This window comes from Lingula anatina, chromosome 6 (assembly GCF_051362555.1).
Source record: "Lingula anatina isolate TDL-2025a chromosome 6, LinAna3.0, whole genome shotgun sequence".
NCBI classification, from domain to species: Eukaryota; Metazoa; Brachiopoda; class Lingulata; order Lingulida; family Lingulidae; genus Lingula; species Lingula anatina.
The window spans coordinates 5876565-5902352 of NC_141772.1; the positions used below are offsets into that span (position 1 = coordinate 5876565).

A 25788-nucleotide genomic window follows, 5' to 3' on the forward strand; every position below is an offset into this window, starting at 1 on the left:
AAGGTAAGTTGTTTAGGACCTGGCTAACAACTGTCAGTGTCTGATAGCAGGGTGTGCAGCTTTGCAGCTTTCAGAACTTGTCATCTTGACGAATGCCTCATGGCTGGCACTCACCTAGACACCAAAGCCCTGTAGCACTCACCAAAAATTTCAGGTGCCATATATATATATATATATATATATATATATATATATATATATATATATATATATTATAGTATGCTTTAATGAAATATGGTCACAATAAGTAAGGACTGAATTCAATGTAAATTCGTAATCACAATTATTCAAAATTAGTTTCATACATTTTGAGCATGTTTTAGTGCCCAGACACCATTAGCCAAAGTGGTGAGTCATTCATTTGCAGTACTAGCCAGTCAATGTCAACACATGCTATGGCGAGTTGGCAAGTGGTTATTTCACACCAGGTGAAAGTAAGATAGTACTGTACATACTGTAGTTGCCCGAAAGAAAAGTGACTGCAGCCACTCAGGATCAGATACAGAAGAGCTGTATAGTTGTTACCTGAATGAGATATTAGGCAGCAAGCAGGGATCCACCTACTTTGACTTTGTATCACGTGGACATTTGCAGCGCTCTTCGACTGGGACACCCTTTAAGGCTTGTTCTATGTGCTGACCACAGCCTGAAAAACCACATTAAATCAGGCAATAACAATATGTACAGGTCTAATATCAGTTCATTCTTAAACCGTAGATTCTGTAATTTACATGATTACTTGGTTAATAAAATTTATTTTAAACAAAAACTTTAAAATTTATTTTTAAAATTAATTTCTAGCATGCTTAAAAGTAAACTTTTGAAGAGCTGTATTCTTTCCAAAGTTAAACACTACAGCATTTTAAATTCTTAGCTAAAACAGTCAGAAAATAATAATCAGAAAATTTTATTATCGTTTTTTTCAACAAGTACAAGTTAGCACAAACTTCATGGGTTAGCACTGCTATTGACAATTTTGATTTCATTTCTGTGCCAATGTATAAAAGCAAAGGCCTAAAAAAATGTAAAATTAAATGAAAACCAGTTTCCGAACCAGACGTGGATATTACCAATTACTGACAGTTCTGCTGATGAGCAAACTGGCTGGCTTTACAGGATGAGAGGTAAGATAAAAATCTAAGAGCTTTTACTGGTGCAGAAACTGATCTTCATTTAACACTTTTTGAGGCCTTTTATGGGTTTATTGGCTGTAGAAATTTGAGGTTCCAATTACTAATAATATTAACAGCTAATAAAAACTGTAAAAAAAAAACTGTTTGAAAAGTGTAAGTTAATTACAGGGTGGGGGGATACTACAAAAATACCTAAAGTTGAAGTAATGGAGAGAGGGTTGCCATGGAAAGGCCTCATACAAACACACTTAAATGAAAAAATGACCCAAGGAGTTCAGGGGGTAAAATGTACAATATATTTATCGAATTTACCTGTAAGCATTGTATTCCTTAATCAATTAACTCACCTCCCCAGGTTGGTTTTCCACACTTCTCGCATGTCTTTTTAAAGCACATTTTGATTTTCGTCCAACCCCAATTCTTTTCTTCTCGGTGATCTTATGGAATTTTCAGGCTTATGTTAAACGGCAGAAAGTTCTAATTGAAATAAATCCGCTAAATTTAGTAAACTAGTGTGAAAGTGCAGACGACCTTGCTTTTAAAATACGTGCTTATATATAGTAAGTGCGCATGCGTCAAGATAAGTCTTTAGTAAATTCGGTGAAAGGATTTAAATCTTATTTCAGACACAATAACGTAGTAAAAAAAACTGAATTATATACTTGTATCATCTGGCAAATTAATACGGGCTATAATACAGACTGAATATATATTTTTGGCTTGTCTTGGATCAACCTCGTTGCTGTTTACAGTAGCAACAACATGGCGGTCATATGTCGGTCTCTTTGGTTGGGGTAAGTTATCTTTGGGATTTGACAATCAAAGGAGATTTAGATCATTATAATGTGTAGGTGTATTTCCCCAAATTTAGTTGTTTAACGGTTTTATCAAACCCTTTACTAATTTCCCTGCCGAACAGTATAGAATCGCGGCAGTATATCTCTGACACAGAAAAAGACTCAAGAGTCAAGCCTTCAAGACAAGAGTGTTTTGCCTGTTGTGTTTTTAATAATCACATGTCATTGGATTTGCTTCAGTTAAAAATACCATCGAATGCGAACGACAAAGTGCAGCCTTATCCTGCGGCAAACTTAAACAGTGACAACAATGAATGACCAGGAAATGGTGTAGCCTTTGTGCATTGTTTTTATTTTAGTATCTGAAGTGATTAAATAATTTTTTCTTTATGTAACGTTATATATTACATTACACTTACAGGTTAGGCCACTGATGAGGCTGATTTTGTGATGTTAACATGACTCTGATTGACCTGAACTGGTGCATTCACTGATTCGTTCTCCTGAAGCAACAAGTACTTGCAAAGAGACACCATGGGGACCAAGTGGAGAGAAGGAGTGGGGACAGTACCCTCGGACCTGGGCTTCTGTCTTAATCGCCTCTTTGACCCTTTAAACTATGACCATACTACCGTGGAGGAATTTCTCAAAGGTTACAAAGAAAGGGACCTGAAAAAAGCAAAATTATACAAAATAGCATCAAATATGTTTGGTGTGCCACCTGGAGCTCGGAAAAGAAGAATTTTAGCTCCGCCTATGGAAAAGGCCCCAGTGGTCAACCGAAAAATTGAATCTGCACCAGAACTCTCTCTGCCAGAGAAGACAAAAACTAAAGATAAAGGCACAAAAGATTCAGAGGAAGCAGAAATAGAATATGCCATGCCAGAGCTTGCCAAGTATAAAAAGTGGTTTAAAGAAAGAAAGGAATTTAGAATCACTTTAGAATCCATGGGTTTGAATGAAGAATGGCTGCTTAACAAACCTGACAAGACTCCTTTAGAGTACAGGATGCTCCAGAGATTTATAGATGCTAGGACACCAAAGCCGCCTTCTCCTGAGGTTAGTTAGAAACATGGGGATGGGATAAGAAAATACCTACAATAAGTTTTCTTTTTGATACAGTTGTAACCTTGATGTACAAACTTTTGATATTTTATTAAAAGAATTGAGAAGTTATTAATGCACACTATGTACAAGTAGAATATGAATCATAAAAAAGGCACCCTGTTAATGCTAAAGGAAAGAAGAAGACACACTTGCAGCAGGTGAGAGGATGTGTCAAAGTGCCCTCCAGAGTAAAAAATTAGTTTGAAAATTGGCAAGTGTTTTAATCTGGAACTATTTGATTCAAATTTGCCATGCAAAGATTTGTCAGCTCTTTCAATTCCATTTTTCTCATAGTCTTTTATAAACTGGAAAATTTTAGTCTTTATATACATATATATGTTTTTTTTTCAGCCTGTGATAGAAGTAAATCTAGAGGGCGAACTGCCAGAAAATTTGCCCTTGGTCCACCGCCCTGCACCTCTGGCTATTAAAGCCATAGATGAGTTTTTACACAAGAAAAATATGAGACTCATTGACTTGTTCAGGAAAGTCGACAAAGATAAAAATTGGAAAATATCAACACAGGAATTTAGAAAGATTATAAAAGAGGTAGGTTTAGGAACTGTAATTCTGTATTGAATAATATTAGATCTGCAGCTGTATGGGACTTGTACAGATGAAGATGAAATATTTATTTATTTATTGACTCCCTCAATTTTTTTTCTCATGAATTGTTTCTTGATATAATATTGATTATAATGTTAACCTTATTACAAGCTTTGTCATTTTTTTTCACTTATGGTTAACCCCATTTATTACGCTTTAAAGAGCCATACACTAGTAATCATGTGAAATATATATATATATATCCTCTTAGTCTTGTGTTAGCTTTAGACTTAGTTCCCATAATAGAAAACTATACAGTAATTCCTCATTCATTGTTTAACTTGTTCAATTTCTTTTCCCCTTTCAGAACCACATCCCCATCTCTGATATCCTGCTGGAGGACTTAATGCTGGCTCTGGACACTGACCTCAATGATGAGCTGGACTACAAGGAGCTGGCCATGGGGCTTGACCAGTACAAGATAGAGAGGAGAGAGTCACAGAAGAAGATGGGGAGCATAGGTAAGAACTAGAAATAATTGACATGCATATGATTGAGGCTTCTTGCTTAACTTTAGAGTTGCTAAGATTTGATTTTAAGAAGTTATTATGTGTTGTCTTATTTGAAGGTGTGTGAAATCTACACATTCAAGAGAAGATGAAAAGAATCTATTACAACTTAAAAAAATATTGTTCAGTTTCTTGCTCACATTATACTGAACATGGGAATAATTTGATCATTTTTAGTACTAAAATTATTGATTATTTTCCTTTTTTATCTTAAATTATATATATATATATATATATATATATATATTTGACATAGACATGGAATAGTAAAATATCAAAATATTTTGCATTTCAGATAAAATTTCCACAATCAGTTCAACAACAGTAACCAAGTCCAAAGTGAGTGGGCCCAAGGGTGGGGTGCCAGACGGACCTCCAGAGAGCATAAAGGGGGTGCAAATTGGGGGTTCTGAGGGTGCGAGGGGGATCCAAGGAGCTGGTGAAGGGAGTATTAAAGAAGCTGCGGAGAGCACACAGCCTGAGATCACTGTCAGCTCACACAAGACACCGCAGCCCCCATCACCCCCTACTAAGACTGGTAAGTGGGAAAGAAGTTGTAATGAAAAATTTCAGATTTTCTGTAGAATTAATTTGGGAAACAAATCCAAATTCTTGGGATATGAATAAATATAATTAATTACATAAATATAGAAATACAAATAGATAAATAATGGGAATGATTTTTATTTAAATTCACAACAGTTACTAAATGCAATTCATGCTGTTTGAAATTGAGAGGGAAAGGGATGCTTTTTTTAAAACTAGGACCCATTAATGGGTCATAGCATGAAACAAGCTAATGAAATTGCCCTGTTGTTTTACATTCAGTGACACTATAATATATTAGTTTAAGTGAAATTAAATAATTACTTCAGGCACTGCTAGCAGCATGAGTAACCCCAGTGCTAGTGCCCGCCCCAAATCAGAACTGAGCACCATCAGTCAGTCAAGATCTCCGTCCCCGACATCTTCTCTGCACCTGGAGCCTCCAGAGGCAGACCTGCGGCCAGAGCAAATGATATTGTCTTCAGAGGAAGCCATGTTGGATCTCAGGAAGAGAGACAGGGAGGCGCTGGCAAGAATGATGGGGAAGAAGCTGGTAAGGAAGGCTTAGAATTATGTATTTTACCTAAAGTGCTAAGTACAGGTACATATCAGAAAATGCTTATGACAGAGGTAATATGCTGTTAATGCTCATAATATATAAAATTATTTGGTGCAAGGGTGTGAAATGCACATGTAACTGTAGTGAGTGGTAACAAATTTGTATACTGCAGCTCACTTGTTTTATGGTTTTACTTGATAATATAAGCATTCACCATTAAGAAAACACTCTCCTTTCCAGCCTAAGACTCCCAGCTTCAAGCAGCAACGGCAGACTACAGGAAAGGCAGCCCTGATAAAGACTGGCAATAAGGCCATAGACGACCACTGCCGCCCCTCCACCCTGGAGGGTGAGACTGCAGACATGGTGGACAGGTTCAGGCAACTCAAGGTGAAAGAGTACCATGAGATTCTCAGGGTGTGTCAGAAGAACCATGTGCCACTGGCAGAAAGCTTATTAGAAAGGGGTAGGTGTGAAAGTTTTGAGATTTGCACAACATACAAATACTAGTAGCAGTATGCACAATCAGAATGAAATGGAGGATTTTACATCTTCAAAACTTTGATTTTTAATTAAAACTGTTACTAAATTCAAATAACAATATCCATTTTTTTATTCCAGTTCTCTTCCATCCACCTGACAAGCCACATTCCCTCTTGAAGAAGAAAATCCGCCAGCCAGGTGTGGATCTGCTGGTTTCTTCCCACTATGCAGACCCTCCCAAGAAACCAAAGACTCCCATGCAGATCAAGCACAAGGACAAGATGATACTGTCAAAGACAGGCCAGCTCCTGATAGACAGCAGACACATGTACCCACAGCATGAAAAGGTGGCGCCAGCGGGCCACAAGATCAACCTGTCCACAGGGAGGGCAGTGGTCAGGCGGAGAGTGGACTGCTGGATGTCATTTGAGGAGTATGACAGGTTGACAAGGTGAGTTAACAGTCCATGATAACTTTTTCTGAGGCCATACTGTGGTATTCCATGATCAGGGTGCTGGGTAATGGCCAAAAGAGTTGCTGGTTTTGTTATTTTGAAATATGACCAGGAGAGTTGTTAGTTGATGCTGCTTACGTGTAGTTGTGTAATGTCCCAAATTGCATTTCTGGTTTTGCTTGATGCTTCTTTTTTTCACTCTTCATGGTCGCTGTCAGCGTCAGCAGTGGTAGTTTATTTGCCTCTTGATTCTTTCTGCCAGCATTCCTGTTGTAGTCTGGACATCAAATCCAGCACACCTCTAGTATTTTACTGTCTGCATTGGATACATCCGGGTACTAGAGGCTCATTGGGAAATAAACCCAAGAAGTCATCTACAAAAACTAAAGTCCTTCAGTCTAGCTTTATCCTCAAGCTAAGTCTACCTGGAGAACATTCTAATGGGACTGTCTCATTTTTATTTCACATTCCATAATTTCGCATTCCACATCTTATTAGGATTGAACACACAAAAAAATGAGAGACTTTTTTCAGTTTAGTGCAACTGAAAGTAGTATTGATACATACAAACTTTTACAAGATTGATATAAAGTTCTACAAGATGTTTAACTATTTAAAGCAATAAACACCAAGTAAAAAACGCGTCACCTTGTGTACCTTCTCAATACAAAGTAAACCAAATCACACAAATCAATGCAATGTAAATCCTCTTGGAAACACTACAATTTTTTTCTATGTTGTTAACAATGCACATACTCAGATACTTACAGCAGTGCCATCCTCTAAATTTACCAATGACTTGAATTAAATCAGCTTGAAAAACATGAAAAAAGACAAGTGCATTGGGTTATTTTTCCCTTCTTTTCTTCCCACTGTGCATTGCATGCTCACAAGACTGCTCTTTACCCATCTTTGAGTAGTAGCCATTAAGAAATTCATCACTAAATAGAGGTCATCACAATTTGAATGCAAAATAACAAAATATAGGTCTTTCCCAGAACTCACATTTCTAAGAAAACTACTGATGCAACTTCTTGGAATAAGCACTTACCCTGCAGCTCCGGTGGTGGTTTATTTACAGTTCATTTTCCAACACTTAGGTACTGTTGGTAAAGGCATTGGGATCTCTTTGTGGGTGAAATATAGACAACAAACATTTTTACACTGTGGACAAAATATGATAACATTTTGCCCAGGCATCAGTAGTGAATATGCCTTCTGAACGGATTTCCCCTTTGTTTATGAATTCTACATTAATGTTCTTTTCTTCTCATTTACAGGCAGGTGCTTTTAAATTATATAAAGCAAATGGCAGTAAATATCTGTCTTTAAAATCTGTAACTATTGTTTTTAAGTATAATGCAAACCAGCCCAAAGAAGTATGAATTCATGCAATTAAATGTATAATACTTCCTATTTTCAGTAAATTTGCTGTGCGCTACAAGCAGCTCCATGGCAACATTGATGACAATGCCTTTTGGCCTGGTCATCTTCTGGACAAGATACGCCTCTGCATGCCACCTTACGACAACCCACAGCACGAGCCAGGGGCACGCAGCATGTTCAGAAACACAACGACAGGTGAACTGCGTACTAATCATGGTTACGACAATGACTTGAACTTATGGCCAGTTAATGACAGTGGCTGCGTTCAGATGGGCATGTACGACCCATATAAAAATAAACCTTTGTGGAACGTATGAATGTGATACTTTCATTAAAATGTTAACTGTGGTGGCAGCATTGGAATTGCTAGTAACATGTTGTGGTAGGGTTCAATAGTGGAAGCTATCCAAAAAGTATCTGTCAGTAGTTATACTAAAATGTAAATTAAAACATTTGTCTTATTAAAAGTGTCTGGTACAAGCTTTTTTTTTTTTTTTTTACAAAAACACAGTTTAATAGTCCAATATAAACTGCCCTTTGGCTCACTGGTCAACTTTGAAATGGCCCGTCTTTGGGGCTTGTGTATTATTATATGGGCAACAATCATCATGACAAACTTGAAAGTGTAATTATAGATAATTATTGGTACTCTGATATTTAAAGCACAACATCTGATGAGGATTTGTGTGACAAGAAGAAAGTTTATACAAATGTGAAACACAAAGAAAAATTTACAGATTATGCATACTCCAGTTATGCTGGGAAGTCTATTGGTGATTGTATCACTGAAAGTCATCATGCAATGCTATGTCTAACATGATATTGTTGTGTGCGGAGACCAATCACGTGATTATAACAATTACTTGTAGTTAAATGCTGATATGATTATTGAATCTGTGAGGTCAATCAGGTACAAAAAAAGTGTCTAATGATATTTTTTTATTTGATGTATTTCAAGGTTACAACCATAATAGTATATATTATAATTGTTGCTTTTTAAAACAGGAGCAGGGCTCCATTGAAAACCACTGACAGTAGTTTATGAATGAAAGAAGTGCCTTCAGTATTATTTTTATAATAAATACCATAAATTATTGATATTAACATGTTGTCATGTGTTGTTGATATTTTTAATTGAGACTGAACTATGTGTCTTTATATTATTTTAATCCAAAAAGTATAAACCTAACAATCCGATGTGTGCAAATGGTTTATTCTAAAGATTATGAAAGTAAAAAATAATGCCAGGAAAATATTTACAAATTCTGTATTTGTAATTATAATTTCCTTACCATTCAACCTGAAATATTATTTTATCAATAGATTTATCTTTCTGTGTCAAATTAATGAAAACATTTTCAGCAAACAAGACAAAAATAATAAAAAGAATGAACTCGTTTTAACCAGTTTAAGCAATATAATTATCATATAACCCACATCATGACAAGGTATTTCATAGATCCAAAAATTTACTTCATGTGCATCCAGTTGAAATTCTATTTGATGCAGCACATTGACATATAGACTCTTTAACTGTACATGATAACAAATATCATGTAACTAACATAAAAAGAGGCTATACCAACGTGTATCCTTTTGTCCATAACACAACTATCCAGCACACGGTTTACCTGTGCAAAAATTCAACTCAAACCAAAAGAAGCATGCTTGCTGATATTGCACTTCAGATATTCCAAAGGCCAGGATGCCTTGGTACTTCAGTGTTCACCGCCATGCCAATGATGCAGAGATATCAGCAATTATTACACAGTTCCTTGCAGCTTGCACCCATGGATAAAACTTTATTGTCCATATTAAGTCTAAGAGTGGTTACTGTTGATAACATTCAGTCTATACTGGTTTTAGTGTTAGAATCTTGAACTGGGGGCTGAAACAATAAAAGAAAAACATGAAAAAGAAGGCTCAGATGTAAAACCTAATGGATCAAATAAATACAGCTCAGACCATTTTATGTTTTTCTATCTCCCCTTTTATTTGCCCCCTTTTTTTTATTTTGTTCTCTTATCTTCTTAGACTGTTTTAAGTTATGCCTGTTTTCCAACACTAACTAACTAACCTTCATTCAAACAAAGAGTGAAACGCTTCGCAATGTCAAAACTTCTAGATTACTCTAAAAAACTGCCTGCATTATTTGGAAATAAATACAAATACTCATTTTTATCTGCAAAACCTCCTCTCACAAATAACTGTTTACAGTAAGAAGTCTGATTTTTACTTCTAATGACAGTACATACCTTATCAGTCTTATCTGAGAATTCTGAGAGGTCCCTCCTCATGGCATAGGCATCTTCGCCATCTGCATAATATTTGGGTTCTATTTCACTTATACTGGAAAACAAAAGAAATATTTACTGCAATATCTTAAATATAATAGTATCAAAACATGCTGACACAGATAAGATTTAGCACATAAACATTATTCGGTTCGCTATATATTCTTCCATTATACAAGATTTCACATTGTAAATAAACTGATATTGCAATGGAGTATTAGACTCGAAATACATGACTTTTCTACAAATAAAAAATTGATATTTTTCAAAAATATAACAATATGATTTCCCTGAAACTGAACATCAATCCGCTGTTCTTACCCAAACTATAAATAATTTACTGTATACCAGTTCGGGTGTAAAATGAACATAAAATCCATAACAAAAAATATTCAACCTACTTGAATTTCAGAGTTTTCTGGTATAAATTTAAAGCTGCCCTGTTGCTTTTTCTCACATGTAGAGAGACATATTTGGCATTGAAGCATTCGACCATGGCCCTTGAAGCTTGGTCCATTAGTTTCTGAGCTAATCCCAGTCTTCTGTGGGATCTTTTCACAGCCTGGATAAAACAATTAATACAGATAGAAAACATGCACATTTTATTTTATGTATCACATAAAAACCAAAGGGACTCATAATAAAAGTGTTACTTGGCATTAAATTAATTTCCTTAACTTTCATACAATTAAATGATATATGCTGCAAGTAATTTTTAAGTAAAAAAAATATTAGTACTCTTGGTAAGTAACATGTAGAAGTGCATACTTTTTTTTAAATACAAAAATACCTTATGCATTTATTTGGTGTAGACAATAATTTTTCAAAGGTGTCAAACTACAAATTTCAATTTATCAACTAACCAACTTTCCCTCATTGTTTAAACTTCATAAGAGCCACATCAAATATCAAATTTGATGAACTTACTAAAGATGTGATATGTCCATGTGGCACAGAGTCTTCAGGATCTTCCTCCCTAAAGGAATACAAAATCCATTTAAATCATTTGAAAAACTTGAGATAACAGCCCATAGTACAAACTGCATATGAACATTTCCACTGCATTCCTGGAGAAACTGACAAATGGAACACTTGATCTTACAGCCAGAAATATAGACAAATCCAATAACATGGAATTGAAAGCACCAATAAACAGATATGATAATAGGGATTTAAATGAACCACAGACTGTAAATTAAAGGGCCATTTTAGGAGAAACTGATTAATAACAATAGTACTTTAATGGCCCAGGTGTTGGACACCTCAATATCAATTTTTCAGGTGCAATGCAATAATTAAATTTTGATCTCTCTCTCTTTTTTTTGTTTTGTAAAAAAGAAATAAAAGACTTACATTTTTGCTAATACATAGCCTACAATTTTTCCACCCTCATCTTCAGCAACATATGAAAGCTAGGAAAAATATATTACATTTTAAGCTTGAAAATTCTCAATTTTTCTTTAAAAGATCTCATCTTCCGTACTAGTATCTTGTTTATACATTTATTATCATTTCTTTACAAAATACTTTAATTAAAACTAATTGAAAGAGTCGTTCATTTTAGCTATTCTTTTTACTGAGTACATGGCTAATTACGACACAATTTTATAACCTTTTCTCACCTGTGGCCATGACAGTCCATGATAGAAATAATATTTCATTTGGTAGTTTTCTGGTAAACACAGCAGATTACAGTGTTGCATGTTCATCAAATCTTGGGGCTGAAATTTAATAAGTGATATGCACTAAACTGTCAATAAAATCCTGATGGTTAAGTTTCATTTTGAGTTTGGTGTACAGTCTTACCAATACTTGACTGTCATTTTGTCCTGTTTATCAATCTAAAAACCACATAAAACAACTTAAAATACAACACTTTCTTGTTTACCAAAATGCAAAAAGAAATTGCTGTTAGTTATTTAAAATTGATTAAAAAATTTGCCATATGTACAGCATAGAAGACAATTGGTATAAAATAGACAACAACTGAACTATGGTGTACATGTGGCGATCTTTTAAAATTTATTCAAAATATTTAACATATTCTGAGAGTTTATTATTGTTATTATTTTTGTGGAAGGCATTGTAGTCTTGTAGCTATGGTAGAACCGGTATTCCGTTTTTTAACCTTTGGATTCAATAACCAAATAAAGGTAATTACGCGTAAGCATACTACTACATGCCAGAAACCGCTGATGGGAATGCTAAAAATGAAACTTCAAACTCGAAACTCCTACATGTACAAGTTACAACTCCTACTCCTACCCATGGCATACGTTAACGATGCTGGACTTAGCATTACACATTGTATTTATCGTGTCTGTTATTATTCAGTTACTAATCACTAACAAAACAAATAACACATCGGGTGTTTTGTGAACCAGTTTAACTTTTCTTTTAGCATACTGCTGAATCTTACCATCGCATTTCGGATATTCATGATTTTTGTTTCTCCGATCACGCCGGGAGTCGATTGTAGGTACTCAGTTTCACGACATTAAGTGCGACATTAATTGAAACTATTTTACACGATATATGTAAAATGTATTCACTATTAATGAAATAATTTAGTCTATTTATCGTGTCATATAATGACACGTTGTCATTTTATTCGATAACTCTGCAGAATCAAATCAGTGACCTTTTCCTCGTTACCACTTTACGGTAGTTACCAAAATGGCGGAAGAAGCGGTGACTGAGGTAAGTCCCCAAAAAACCAACCTGTCTTCCTCAATGCATGTACTATTTGGTGGATCACCTATGTGTGATTTTTTTATTTGGTTAATTTATGTTACTAGGCCATTTTTTGATTGTGTTGTCTGCAGTGAAAGGTGGAAATTTCCATTACTTATCAGAGCAAACAAGCGTGTGCTTCAAGTTCAGCTTCGGGAAATCTCTGATATTTTTGTGTGTAACGACTCACGTCAGAATTTTCGCCGACAAGTGACTGTTATAAGAAAAAATATGCACCAAGAATTTTTTAACTAACTTTGCTGTAAACTTTACCTTTGAAATGCGATCTTTGGCGATGGGCTGTTTACATTGTACAGCGGATGTATCACTTTCAGATCATTTACTAGTAGGTCCCAACGTCCCCAGTATGAATTTTCCGAACTATTGTATCTATAGGATGTATCTGTGGCGGAATTAATGGTTTTGACAAAACTTGCACTGTGCTTAATTGGTACAGTGCAAGCAGCTGACTTGATTGACGATATACTGTAGAACTGCTTTTATTTCATTTATGTATTTTTTAATGAACAAATTTATGAGTGTCATTCAGTCACAGGGAAAATTTTGCCAATTAAAAGTAATTTGATTTGGATGGAGCTGATAAGAAAGTCTTTTCAATAATTTTTTTCACTATTTATTTATTTATTTATTTATTTATTTATTTATTTATAAGAAATTGGATAAATGTAGGTGGAATAAAATTTTGAGGAGGGCCCCAGATCTTTACCAATGTGTTGTGTATGTAACTATTAAGAAATTAATTGTAATTTTTTTAGGGAACTTCCATTCTTGTAGACTTACTAGTAATCATGTTGTTTATGCCTTTGTCTTGTTGGTAATACTAGTATATTGATTCTAACATTGGCAGTGATAAAAATTGTACTTAAAATGTGACACTGACATAAAATTTCCACTACTTATTTTTATACAGTTTGCCGAAATGGCTGTGGAAATGCAACCAGTTGGCATAATAAGTGCTACATCAGCATCAGTCACAGTGCCAGCACACTTTGTGGACCAGGTACCTCTTTTTAATTTAGTCTCATATTCATCAAAGAATTATAACTTTTTTAAATTAATTCATAGTTTTAATCAGTGCACGACAAATAGGGATTTTTTTCCCTAACAAATAAAGGATGTTTATCCTTTTATTTAAGTTAGTGGGAATTTCTGTGCTTGATAACTTTACATGTGTTGTATTTTTCTGTATATTTTATTCTTTTCATGCCACAGGTGTCTACACTAGATGTAAATCAACTAGCAGCCCAGGAACTGGCTCAGCTTGCCTCGACACCTATTGGCAATAATGTAAACCAGGTGGCCAGCCAGGTGCAGGTGGCAAGTGAAGTTACCTCTGAACAGGTAAACTTTCAAGGGGTTTACCTGTATGTTTAAGAGAAAATTCTTGTATTGCCTGTATATATTGACTCTCCTGTAACAGTTGAACACTTATAACCCCATCTACTTTTTTCTTTACTTTGAAATACATTTATTTTTTCAAAACAATTTTGAGCATATTTAGAGATATACCACAATCTCTAAATATGTAACCTATGCATACAATTAATGTACCTAATTTTATAGCTAAAATATTACTTTACAGATATATTGATAACACTGTCCTCTTGGAAAATAAATGACATCTGTTGTTTTCCATTTTAAGCCACCTCCACAGCCGTCCCAGTCCGGAGGGTATCCCATCTATCTCTATCGCTTATCGGAACATGCAGCAACGCTACTGAAGAGCCTAGACAACATGCGCAATGATCCAGACTCATGCGATGCCAAAATCACGTGCAGAGATGGTCCACCTATGTTTTCACACCAGTATCTCCTGATTGCCTGCAGTCCGTATTTCAAACGGCGTTTTCGATCTGGTGGTGAAATCAACATAGATCTTCCAAGTCAACCAGTGAAGCGTATCTTAGATTTCATATACACCGGTGAGATTAGTATCAAGTCTGAGGACGTGTTTCCCCTCCTTAAAGCTGCTGAGACATTGATGATTCAGAGCCTAATGGATATCTGTGTGGACTACATGAAAACTCACAACATTGGTCTTAAGCCTTCAGCAGATGGAGTGACACCTAATCTTGAAGAAGGTTGGAATTTAGACTTGTGCAAAGACGAGGGGAGTTCTGATAAGCCATTGACATTGAGACAGCAGGAGTCGGCTGAGGCAGAGGAGTACAGTGACGAAGAATATGAATATGATGCGGTCAGTGGTAAGAGGAAAAGACGAAGGTCAAGTAACCCATACCCATGGGCATGCCCACACTGTAAATTCCGCACACTTTCAAAGAAACGCCTGGAAGAACATGTTGCAAACCATTCAGCAGACTTTGCATACAAATGCGCTCTTTGTACTTTCACAGCTAAAAGCAATCAGAGTTTAGTGAAACACATCAGCAGTGGGCACACCACTGAGGAGTTGAAAAATCTCCCCCAAAATGCTGACTACAGTTGGATGTACCCTCCAGAGCAGCTAGATACCTCGAAAAAGGCTTCAATAAAGGCCAAGTCCACCAAGGCCCTGTTGGCCATGAACTCTGGAGTGGAGGAGGAGGAGCAGTTCGTTATCAGGATAGAGGCAGCACCCCCTGCTCCTGTCGAATCTCTCGACCACCCACAGCAGCAACAACAGGAGGGGGAGGGGGAAAACCAGGACCAGGAGACACTGAAACAGGCGCACATGCTGATGTCAGCAGGGCAGGGGGAGGGGGACAATGGACATGTTTTACTGGCCACAGAGAACTGTGACTCTGGAGCAAATGGGAATACGAGTCTAGAGGCCGTATCAGAAGGGTGATATTGGATTTGAATAGGAGAATACGTAGAGGTCTATTGAAAGTATAGTGAGTGGGAAGCTTAACCTGATGTCAAAAAGGACATTAGGCAGTGGAGTATAAGATGGAGAAGACTGTGACATTATGAGAAGGATTAAAAAGAGGAACTTATACAAGGGCAGCACAGGTCAGGAAGGGTTACATGTTGATAGTGGTGACCAGTGGGCTTTGTTGTGTCTCGCAACTGAGTTGCATGACAAATCATTTTTCCTTTTTTTTTCCTGACAAATCAAGCACATTTAAGTGGCAGCTGTCAAAAAGGTAACATTGGCCTACAGAATGAGGGTGCCATGGGGGATGGTCGATACTTGGACGATAGTGTGTCAGAAAATATCAACTTTTTGGCACTTGGATGACACTGCATCGGAAAGTTGACAGAGGGGAGGCCCTTTGACATTTGGAAGATACTATGTCATAATGTGAGTTGAGGGGTGACACTATGTGAAAGGTTGACAGAGTAGCCATATGTCAACATGTGACAAGTTACAGTGAGTTGACATTGTATCAAGGTGACATAGGCTTTGTATTTGACAGTTGGGGTAAGAAAAAAAGAACACACTGTCAGAACGTGGCAGTGATAGAAGTAGAGATGAGTGTGTGTGTGTGTGTGTGGGGGGGGGGGGGGGGGGGGACAATACTGACTCACTGATAAGAACTGTCCAAGCTGAAATTAACACGGGTGTTGCAGTTAGTAAGCCCTTTATATTAAAGAGGCACAGTTAGTTGGATTAGCAGAAATTATAACATAATAATGGAGAAACAGTTCCACCATATAGTGTTCAATAAGTCTTAAAGGTTATTGAGCACTGTCATTTAAAGGATAACTTCATGGTGCCTTATGTCAAGTTGATAAGGATTTGGTTCAGAATTGTCATTCTTTTTTGATGCTAGCATTATAGTATAATATTTTGAAAATTAATAAATGTCATCTTAGAATCGCATAGAAAATTATAAGGGTTTTTCCATTTGTATTTGTTTTTGTTGCTTAGTTCTCTGTTGATTTATTGACTTTTTTTATATAATATTGAAAACAAATGCAGTGTACACAACTCAATGAGCACCTGATGATTAGATAGTATAGTGGTGTTGTATAAGAGACAGCATATTATGCAGTAAAGTAAAGGGCAGTTAAGGTTTGTCAACAGATAGCCACACATCTCTTGAATATGTCTCGTTTAAAACATTTAACTAGTATAAAACTGTAAACTTCACTTTTTCAGATGGGGGGGGGGGGGGAGAAAAAAGGTACAATCGATCAAACCAAAATTAATCAAACCTTTGTACCATTTTTAGTTCAATGCCTCATTTCCAGTCAGAAATATAAGAGAAAGAATATTTGCAGATCTTTAGAGGATTAATCATCCATACATAAGTACAGTGTTTCTTTCTTTTTTTTTTATAATAGCTAGTGGCATGAAAAGAAAAAAAGGTATCCAGTACAGCTAGTTGAAGGGGCTTCACGTCAGACCTTTTGTATTTTCTTTATGAGTACTTACTCCCCAGAAAATGGCTTTTGCAAATTGTATTTACCATTTCAAAAATGTGTATATATGAGTTATCATAGAGATAAGAAAATGCTGTAGATAATTGTTAAAGGCAGATGAAGATACAACTTTTAATTTACAGTTAATGTGAACAGTGATTTTGGTCACTGATGTAAACATGTTAATGACATAATTTTTTCTAATGAAACGCAATAAAGAACTGTAAAAGACTAATAATTGTATTGTTGTAATAGAAAATGCAGATTGCTTACAGAGGGCAACAGATGGGAATGGATTTTGATTGCACTGTACGAAATAAAAAATCTGATGAAGAAATGTTAAGATGGGACTTTTTAAATGGATTTTTAAGTTGAGGTTGACATAACACAAGGGAAAAGCATAGAATATATTTCAGTTTATTTATTAAATTGTTTAATTAACTGGCTTTATCTAGGATTTCACTAGCTTGACTCCTTTGTTAATACGAAAGATTGATTTTTATCAAATTCAAAATATCTTACACCTAAATGAGCATAATTTGCCATGATTATCCATGAAACTTTGTCTTCTTTTTGCAAACTTGTATTCAATATTTTGAAACTTGAACACAAGGGTCAGTAAAATAAAATAAGAATACTGACCAAATACTCAAGATAGATTTTATTATCACAGATCAATGAAGCACATTATTTCAGCATTAAATGCCTTGGTTATCTAAAAAAATGTCTATTTAAAGTGAATGAGATCATTAACAGTAGTATCAATTAATAAAAAAAGGAACTTAATGAGATTCTGGTCACATTTTCTGCACCATTGTTATGCATTAATATCAAGATCAAAGTTCAATACAAAATATTTTCATGTCATATATTTTTTTTCTTCAAATCATAAATGGCACAGTTCTGCATTTCTGAATATATATCACTAAATTAGTTAAAGGTTCCACTGTCACTAGAGCAATCAGTTTTTTAAAACTTAACAAGCTGTGCCTTCTCCTGCATGTGATCATCCTCACCAGCCTCATTTGATGAGAAAAGTAGGCAGTAACCATAAACACAAACTGCCTTCAAGGTTTGAAACACAAACAAGTCCTCTAGCAGTGCCACTCCTACCAGAGCAGCCCAGTTGTACACAGCGCTATCACTCAGCTCTCCGCCATACGCAATGGTGAGAAATACTGCCAAAGCCATGGAGGCACCCAGCAAAATGACTGCTGGATAGATCAAAAAGTGGGGCAACTTTCCGCTATCGTGTTTTCTGTTGACCATCATCTCCAGTGACTTCAGCTCAGTGTATGGCACCTCATCTGATGGTTCTGGAACAGATTGTGGGGAAATGAATAAATGAATTCGGAAAGTATGTGAAAGTTTTACTTCAAATTGAAGCAGGCTAATATTACCTCCCATACGACCATAATCACTGCTATGATTATAATGAGTAAGGGCAAGGAAGGTTATATTGAAACCAATGTTCTAAATATCTTCAAATTGTAAACTGTTTGGATACATATTCAAAAATGTATTATTTTTTATATGTTCATTCTTTTTAAAATTTAACTTTTTAAATTAACTGAACTGACGGACATGACACCAAACTGGACAATTACCTTCCCAAATATTAACAGCTACAGTTTGTGGTGCAGTGGTGCAGTGCAGTGGCGTTCCTTCTTTAGCTGAATGTTTCAAAACATTATATAAACTAGAATAAATTACTTGAAGTTTGGAAGTCTGGCAAAACAAATCTTTGCAAAATTAATTAAAAAATATAAAGATATTAAAAACTTCTGTATCAGACATTTGCACAAAATATGAAAATCTTGAAACTGCTTTGAAATGTTCACAAAATGCCAACTAGTTGTTGGTGCTACAATATGTTTTGCCACCTGACAATTACCTTTCTCTACATCCACTGCCACATCATGCTCAGATGTCTGCTTTGGTAGCTCAGCATTGTATTTTGTCTGGTTGATGTCTGAAATAAGGTTATTCTAAAATTGTATAAAACAAATAAAGGAAAATGTGAGAACTTTTTTGTTTGAGCGTTACTACTCTATTCTTGAACATAAATAAAGCAGCAGAAAATCAAAATAAAAAAATGTTACATCTGTTTTACACACATAAAAAAAGGATTAAAAATACATCCTCAGATAGACATTTCTACAGCATAATATAAAGGTAAACTTTTACATAAGTATATAATTACCCGGGTGGAGAAAACTTGGGTTAAAGTGAGCAATGAGACTGTAAAAAGGTGAAACATCTGCATTTCTGTAGCTGGAAGTCTTCCCATCATGGGATTTTGGGTGATCTGCCTGCATCTTCTTTTGCATCTTTGAGTTTAGCCTAGGGTTGTTAGGAGGAGGAGCATAAGTGAAGAACTCAGAAGCAATGCAGTTGTTATTCTCCCTAGAGACTTCTGGCATCTGGAGTATGATGCTGCTAATGGACAGTGCACTGGAGCTAGGAGTGCTGTTGTAGCTGGGTGTTTTCTGAAATGATACATACCACAATATAGCCCATAAGTATACAGCACATAATGTCTTTTTATGTTCTTAGTATATGTGTTTATAAGCCAAAACAAATATCACTTTGTAATAAGTGATACAAGTGTGTGTTTTTAATCATAAGAAGGCAATGCACGTATGCCTCAAAGGCAATCCATGATATATACCTGTACAGGCACATACATGCATGCACAAACAAAAATTAGAAAGAAATAATTAATACCCCTTTCCTGCTGTCCACATATCCCATGGCAACCATATCTTCCTTGACAACCAAATTTTCCTTGGCAACCATTTCTTCAATCTGTGCCATAGCCTGGTGTTCAACAGTTGCACGTGCCAAATCATAGCCCTTCTCAAAGTCATAAGCCACCTGTTTCATCATGGTCTCCACACTTCCATGCACAACTTGTTGGAACCCATCACTGATTGTGCAACTGAAAAAATAAAGAAAGTGATTGATCTTTCTTCATTTTAACCAAGAAATGTTGTAATTAGTATTATTGGTAGAATAACACTCTGGCTACAATGAATAACTCCATTAATTAACACACTCAAAGCATGTATGTGTCACTTTATAAAAGCAAAATAATATGAAAGCATTTCAACAGTAAAACACAAAATAAGACAGATTTATGATGAAAACAGGTTTTTCAGTAGTCTTTAATCGAGTGCAGTCTAATACAAGTTGTCAGAATCAGACATCACTATGAGCAAGACCTGTGATCAACTCCCAAAGCTGAACATTTTTATGAAATCAGGAGTCTTCAAAAAAAAAAAAAAAAAAGAAAAAAAGGCTCCTTACATGTCATCATACTGGGGCTCATCTTCCAGGCTCTGCAGCACAGTGGTGTCACCAGTGTCTTCTCTGTCATAGCACCTGATATTGTACATTGCTACATCATATATGCCATTCACAAGGAATGTTCCTATATTGACAAGGAGGCTGGAGAGGAAGATGCCTCTATCAAGCTGAATGACACCAACAGCACTGAGAAGGGTACTGGTAAGCAGCATGTTTGCAAACATGTAGTTCAAGGTGCTGTTAAACCACAGAAGGACAGGGGCCAACTTCAAGCTGGAACAGCGTGTCCATCCATGACAGGACCACATGTACAGAAGGCAAGTTTGCAGTCCAAACCTGAAAAATATTAAATTTATATAAAATATCGAAGTAAAGAAGTACATACATGAAAATTAAATACTACATGTACATTCCATGTTTAAGGAAAACTGTATACTGCATTAAGAAATCAGAATACATGTCATAATTATTATTATTTTTTATATTCTATGTGTTGATAACTTGCAAAAACAGTCATTTCAAAGTACATTATATGCTTATTTATTAATTGTGAGAAAGTCTCCAACTTTACCTGGAGTTCTTACATGACTCCAAAGTGGTGTATCCCACTGTGAGGCATCCATTGCTGCTGAAGTGAGATTCACAGCCAGATACTGTATCATATACTGTTATGTCCAGCATATTCCTTCAATGAAAGAAAAATATATATTACAATTTTTTTTTTTTTTTTTTTTGCTCAAGTTTCTTTATTTACAACAAATATTTAACAATTGGTATTTGGAATAAATTGCTGCTTTTAAATATCTGTACTGAGATGCTAGCTTACACTTTTTCCATTCTGAATATATTAATATATCTAGATAACTTAACTCCATGAATATAGCTTTAACTAGGCACCCAAGGCATTCATAACACAAATCATATTTCAGAACATTGACAGAAATAATCTTCATAATTTGCTTAACTTTTTTTTTATAAATGTAGTACTATGATGTAGTGATGTTTGTGATGTTGCAGTTTGTTCTTTAAATTACCATTGAGCTCCTGGTCTTCCACTGATGTTCACCACAACATTCTTCAGTTTTCCCAGAGACTCTAAGTTTAAAATAATAACAAAAAAGCATTTAGTATAATGTTAGCATGTTGTTTAGGAATAAAACAGGCATCAAATATGATAAAGTTGTAGTTTAATTGTAAAAGTAAATTTAGTTTAACAAAACAAGACTAACAGCGCCTTGTTTTACAAACCTAAAAGGATTCTTGCACCAACACTCTCAAAATATGCTTTACTTTATAATAAATAAGCAACATGCATGGAGCTCTGTAAACATAATACTATATGTAATAATAATAATAGATCTATGTAATAAAGCTTCTAATAGAGATAAACAGTTAACTGTGACATGATGTTCTAGTAAAGACTGTACATGAAGAATTGATTGCAGTAAGTAAATGGTAATTAACTGCTAATAATATTGTTGAATCAATATTTGCAGGCAATGAAATCTATATGTGCTCCAAAAGTATTCAAGATGTTTACCTTTGGTATACAAAAGGAACCAGTTCTTCTGTCCTACCCCAAGGAAATTGTGCTTTTTCCCATGTTCATTCAGATTGTATTCAGGAGATACCCCCTGGTCTCCTTTCAACTGCAATCTGACTTTGGGCGTCTTTCCCGCTATTTAAAACAACATACGCATTTCTATAGTTAGGAATAAATACAGTTAAGCAACGACTTCAATAATAATATACAAAGGCAAGACTTGTCATTGGCCTATATCTCTTTTTCTATTTTTGTCTTTTTTTTATTATTGTTATCATCATTATCATTATCATTATTATTATTATTATTATTATTATTATTATCTGAAGACAGTTAAACATTTTTATTTCACAAAATAATAACTAGTTTAAGCTTTTCAACAAGAATCAGAATCAATAACCTAGAAGATCTAAAATAGCATCACTCTTACCTCTTTTCAGACTATTTTGAACTGCTACCATGTATCTATAGTGATGTTCACCAGAATATTTGGGAACAACAATGATACCACTCTGCTTTCTCTGAAATGATAATGACCATTATACTTGTAAGGCAAAAGAAAAGAAAATAAAGGAAATGAAAAGTATGTCAAAATAAAACAATGGTGTTATGAAGTTGATTACAGTTGAAACAAAACAATTTTTAGTTCTTTGCCACAGTTGCTTATTTTATATTTTAAAAAAGTTAGTCTATTACAGAAATCCCTGAGAGAAAGCTATACTTTCATATGCATGCAGGCCAAACTTATAGTTTTGTTTTAGTACCTTCTTCCACTTCAGCCATATAATAAAGCTCATGGTGACAAACATGAGTCCAGCAAAAGCATATATAAAGGCGTAAGTAAGTCTGTTGTTTTTCACAAACTTAGGAGGCATTTTCAAGGTATTAGCTAGCAAAGAAACAAAAGGATGGAGCTTAGAAAATGGAAAACAAGGAAGCAAATCAAGGGCAAGGAGAATTAATAAAAAGCGTGGTTATTTTAAATATATAGACTATTAAAAATAGTGAAAGTAGGGTATAATAAAAATGAGGCTCAGACTAAACAAAACACAAAAAGTGGGTTTTTGACTATCAAAATACATGAAATAGTGACAAACCAAATAAAAAAATCACATTTTTTGCCAAAATGAATGGTAAAAAAACATAAAAGATGTAAAAGAGTTAAATATAATTTGATGATATTCTTACCTCCATGGAGAGGTTGCATGAGTAGCAACATCAACAGAACTTTGACCTTCAAGTTCTTCATAACGGCAAAATTCTTTTTATATGTTCTCCCTGTATCAAATAATACGAAGCCGTGTATGACAAACACGTAAATTAAAACAGAAGTCGCGATTCAGCGAATACACGAGAAATTATCGATATCTCAAAAACTTTGGACGGAGTTGACTTAAACTTCCGCCCAAATCTCACAAATGTCTGTTGCTAATTGACGTCACAGACACAATCAGCTCACGTGACCATTGTGCTGGGATGTGCGGTTGTGACATTTATACAGCCAACAAATTGAAAAAAAAAAGACTCACTAGCCAAATATTGGGGCTTTAATAAATTACTTTAAAGAGGATAACTGTAGTCTATGTTATTTTTCGCATTTTGAATTTTATGCATGTACTAGTAGAGCTACTAAAAGAAAAAACACAGCAAGGCTGGCTACACTAAAGCAGCTAGTAGTAGCATACGGGGCATTCAACAGCTCCGCACTTGGGTCATATATTATGGGTAGGCTAAGCCAACTCAGATTCCTTTGTCTGAAATATAAAGCCGTTTATATTTCAGACAATGAACTTTATAAATCTAAATTGTTGAAAAATAAATATGAGTAAGTGAAATAGAAAATAGAAAGTTTTGAACCGTTTATTCACAGAGCATTTTTTTTTTTTTTTTTTTTTTTTTTTGGTCACTCACGGTATGACTTAAGGCTTTTGTATTGCAGTGAGGGGAGGTGAATACTGCTGCCCATATTTAACGTCATCTGGGAATTACACCAGAACGTTCTACTGTCCAGATTACTGCTGCTGTACATCTACCGATAGATATTGCTGCAATTCAATTAGCAGGAGACACTACTGGAGTTACTCTGACAGTGCGCTGTGTCCTTCCCCGACAGAAGGTATTTGCATTTGTCTCTGAATTTCAAAAGTTCAAGTGGTTACATTACATGCACATCTATAGGCTGATACTACAGGTATTAATAAAATTTTAATAAGTGGTATGGTTCCCGTATGCAGTGCATGGGACTGGGTCAAACTGTTTAAAATATTTAAAATATAGAGGACATAGCAGACATTAGAGGGGGGGGGGGGGGGGGGGGGGGCACAATCTACCAAACCAAACCTATGTATAATTTTTTAGTTCAATGCCACATGTCCAGTCAGAAATATAAAGAAAAAGAATATTTGCAGATCTTTAGAGGATTTCTATAGTTTGTTATTTTTTGTATTTGTTTCATTTTTATGGAACGCCATTCACGCAAAAAATGCAGAAGTCGATTCAACAATCTATCGGCACTATTTAACAACCAAAACCTACTTTAACTATCTAAACTTAATTCTACTAAATTAGTTTTGGTCATTTTAATCATTCGTCAAAATCTAACAATCAATAAACGATTCAAAAGTCAATTACCGCAACTCAACAATCAGTCACCGCAACTCAACAATCAGTTATCGCAACTCAACAATCAGTTACAGCAACTCAACAATCAGTTACTGCAAACGGTCATTCGCGGACTTAACACCAGATGGCGCGCGCGCACCGTCAGCGATCTGAAACGTCCTTGACCTTTTCCATCGTTTTAACAGTAGCACAGGCTTCAAACAACTGCGCATGTGCGAAAAGTGCGCTGTTTGAAATAAACAAGTTGGTGAAATTGACAAAGACCGTCTGGTTGATTTTATTTCATTACCTCTCTGGTGTCTTTTTGAAAATTTATATTAGAAATGTTCTATTGATTTTATGTTGTAAAAAGTAAATCCGTCGGAATTCCTTAGAAAAACATTTATTTTACCTTCATTTTAAGGGGATTCCCATTGTATTTATAGTGTTATATGTGGCCCCAATGGGGATTTTCACACCTCCCCTACTCTTGATTAATAAAATTCTTCACCTGGAGGATTGTAAATTACATTGCAAAATACATTGAAAATCGTAGGAAGGTTAACTGCAGATAATGCTGCGAGGATATTCTTAACAGTGGGGGAACTCGGCCAATATAAATTTTTTAACTTCGTTTTACGATTTTGGAGCGCCTGTTCTAATTTTTGAAAGCGAGGCAATGGAACCAAACAATGCGATACAATTTGTAATCTCGTAAAAATTGCTATTTTTATATAAAGGTTATAGCATGGAGTACATCGAAATGCGACTTGTTTATTATTATGATCTTAAATAATAATTAATATAAAACAAACGATATAATACGTTCTTAACGTTAGCCTATTTAATAGCTTAATTGATTTTTTTTTCGTATTTGGAGATTAAAAACACAAAAGTTGTCTGGTTTCATATCGAGGCACTGCGTTTCGTTCGTGTGCTTTTAACAGTATTAAAATACGTGGTGCCTCGATTTGAAACCATTCAGCTTAAATTGTGTTTTTAATCTCCAAATACTTAAAAAAATCAATAAAGCTATTCGACAAGAACCTATTATATCGTATCTTTTATATTAATTATTATTATTACATATCACAATAATAAACGAGTCGCCTTATGATACGCCCGGCTATAACCTCTATTAAAAAATATCAATTTTTATGAGATTCGTATCGTTTGGTTCCATTGCCTCGCTTTCAAAAATTAGAACAGGCGCTCCAAAATCGTAAGACGAAGTTAAAATTTTTATATTGGCCGAGTTCGCCACCGACTAGAATGCCTATACGTCCCCGCATCCGATACTCCCGCGCTTCTTTACATCACCGCACCAATACTCCCCCGCACCGATACTCCCCCGCTTCTTTACATCCCCGCATCGATACCCCCCCCCCCCCCCCCCCCC

The 25788-nt window shown here is 35.3% G+C and overlaps 4 protein-coding genes across 4 annotated transcripts; 2 read left to right on the forward strand and 2 right to left on the reverse strand.

Moving 5' to 3' along the window:
• The first annotated feature begins 1802 nt into the window (after positions 1-1802).
• Positions 1803-8684, forward strand: LOC106174281 (EF-hand calcium-binding domain-containing protein 12). Its single transcript, XM_013555775.3, has 9 exons — positions 1803-1927; positions 2352-2989; positions 3389-3586; positions 3951-4104; positions 4448-4690; positions 5028-5251; positions 5498-5723; positions 5879-6191; positions 7618-8684. Exons 2-9 carry the CDS (start codon positions 2465-2467, stop codon positions 7895-7897), a joined length of 2163 nt encoding a protein of 720 aa, XP_013411229.2. The 5' UTR covers positions 1803-1927; positions 2352-2464; the 3' UTR covers positions 7898-8684.
• A 93-nt stretch (positions 8685-8777) lies between these two features.
• On the reverse strand, positions 8778-12383 carry LOC106174282 (N-alpha-acetyltransferase 10). The gene is made up of 7 exons (XM_013555776.2): positions 12294-12383; positions 11497-11595; positions 11228-11286; positions 10802-10850; positions 10276-10436; positions 9836-9929; positions 8778-9468 (listed from the first exon to the last, which is right to left on the reverse strand). The coding sequence occupies exons 1-7, from the start codon at positions 12312-12314 to the stop codon at positions 9427-9429; spliced, it is 525 nt and encodes a 174-aa protein (XP_013411230.1). The 5' UTR covers positions 12315-12383; the 3' UTR covers positions 8778-9426.
• Positions 12384-12439: 56 nt separating this feature from the next.
• LOC106174285 (uncharacterized) lies at positions 12440-17171 on the forward strand. Its single transcript, XM_013555778.2, has 4 exons — positions 12440-12574; positions 13539-13628; positions 13841-13969; positions 14271-17171. The coding sequence occupies exons 1-4, from the start codon at positions 12551-12553 to the stop codon at positions 15414-15416; spliced, it is 1389 nt and encodes a 462-aa protein (XP_013411232.1). The 5' UTR covers positions 12440-12550; the 3' UTR covers positions 15417-17171.
• Positions 17172-17588: 417 nt separating this feature from the next.
• LOC147761049 (uncharacterized) lies at positions 17589-22322 on the reverse strand. Its single transcript, XM_087015814.1, has 10 exons — positions 22219-22322; positions 21786-21923; positions 21280-21340; positions 20817-20930; positions 20246-20581; positions 19664-19877; positions 19140-19425; positions 18831-18908; positions 18544-18609; positions 17589-18252 (listed from the first exon to the last, which is right to left on the reverse strand). The coding sequence occupies exons 1-10, from the start codon at positions 22247-22249 to the stop codon at positions 17906-17908; spliced, it is 1671 nt and encodes a 556-aa protein (XP_086871940.1). The 5' UTR covers positions 22250-22322; the 3' UTR covers positions 17589-17905.
• Positions 22323-25788: the final 3466 nt, after the last annotated feature.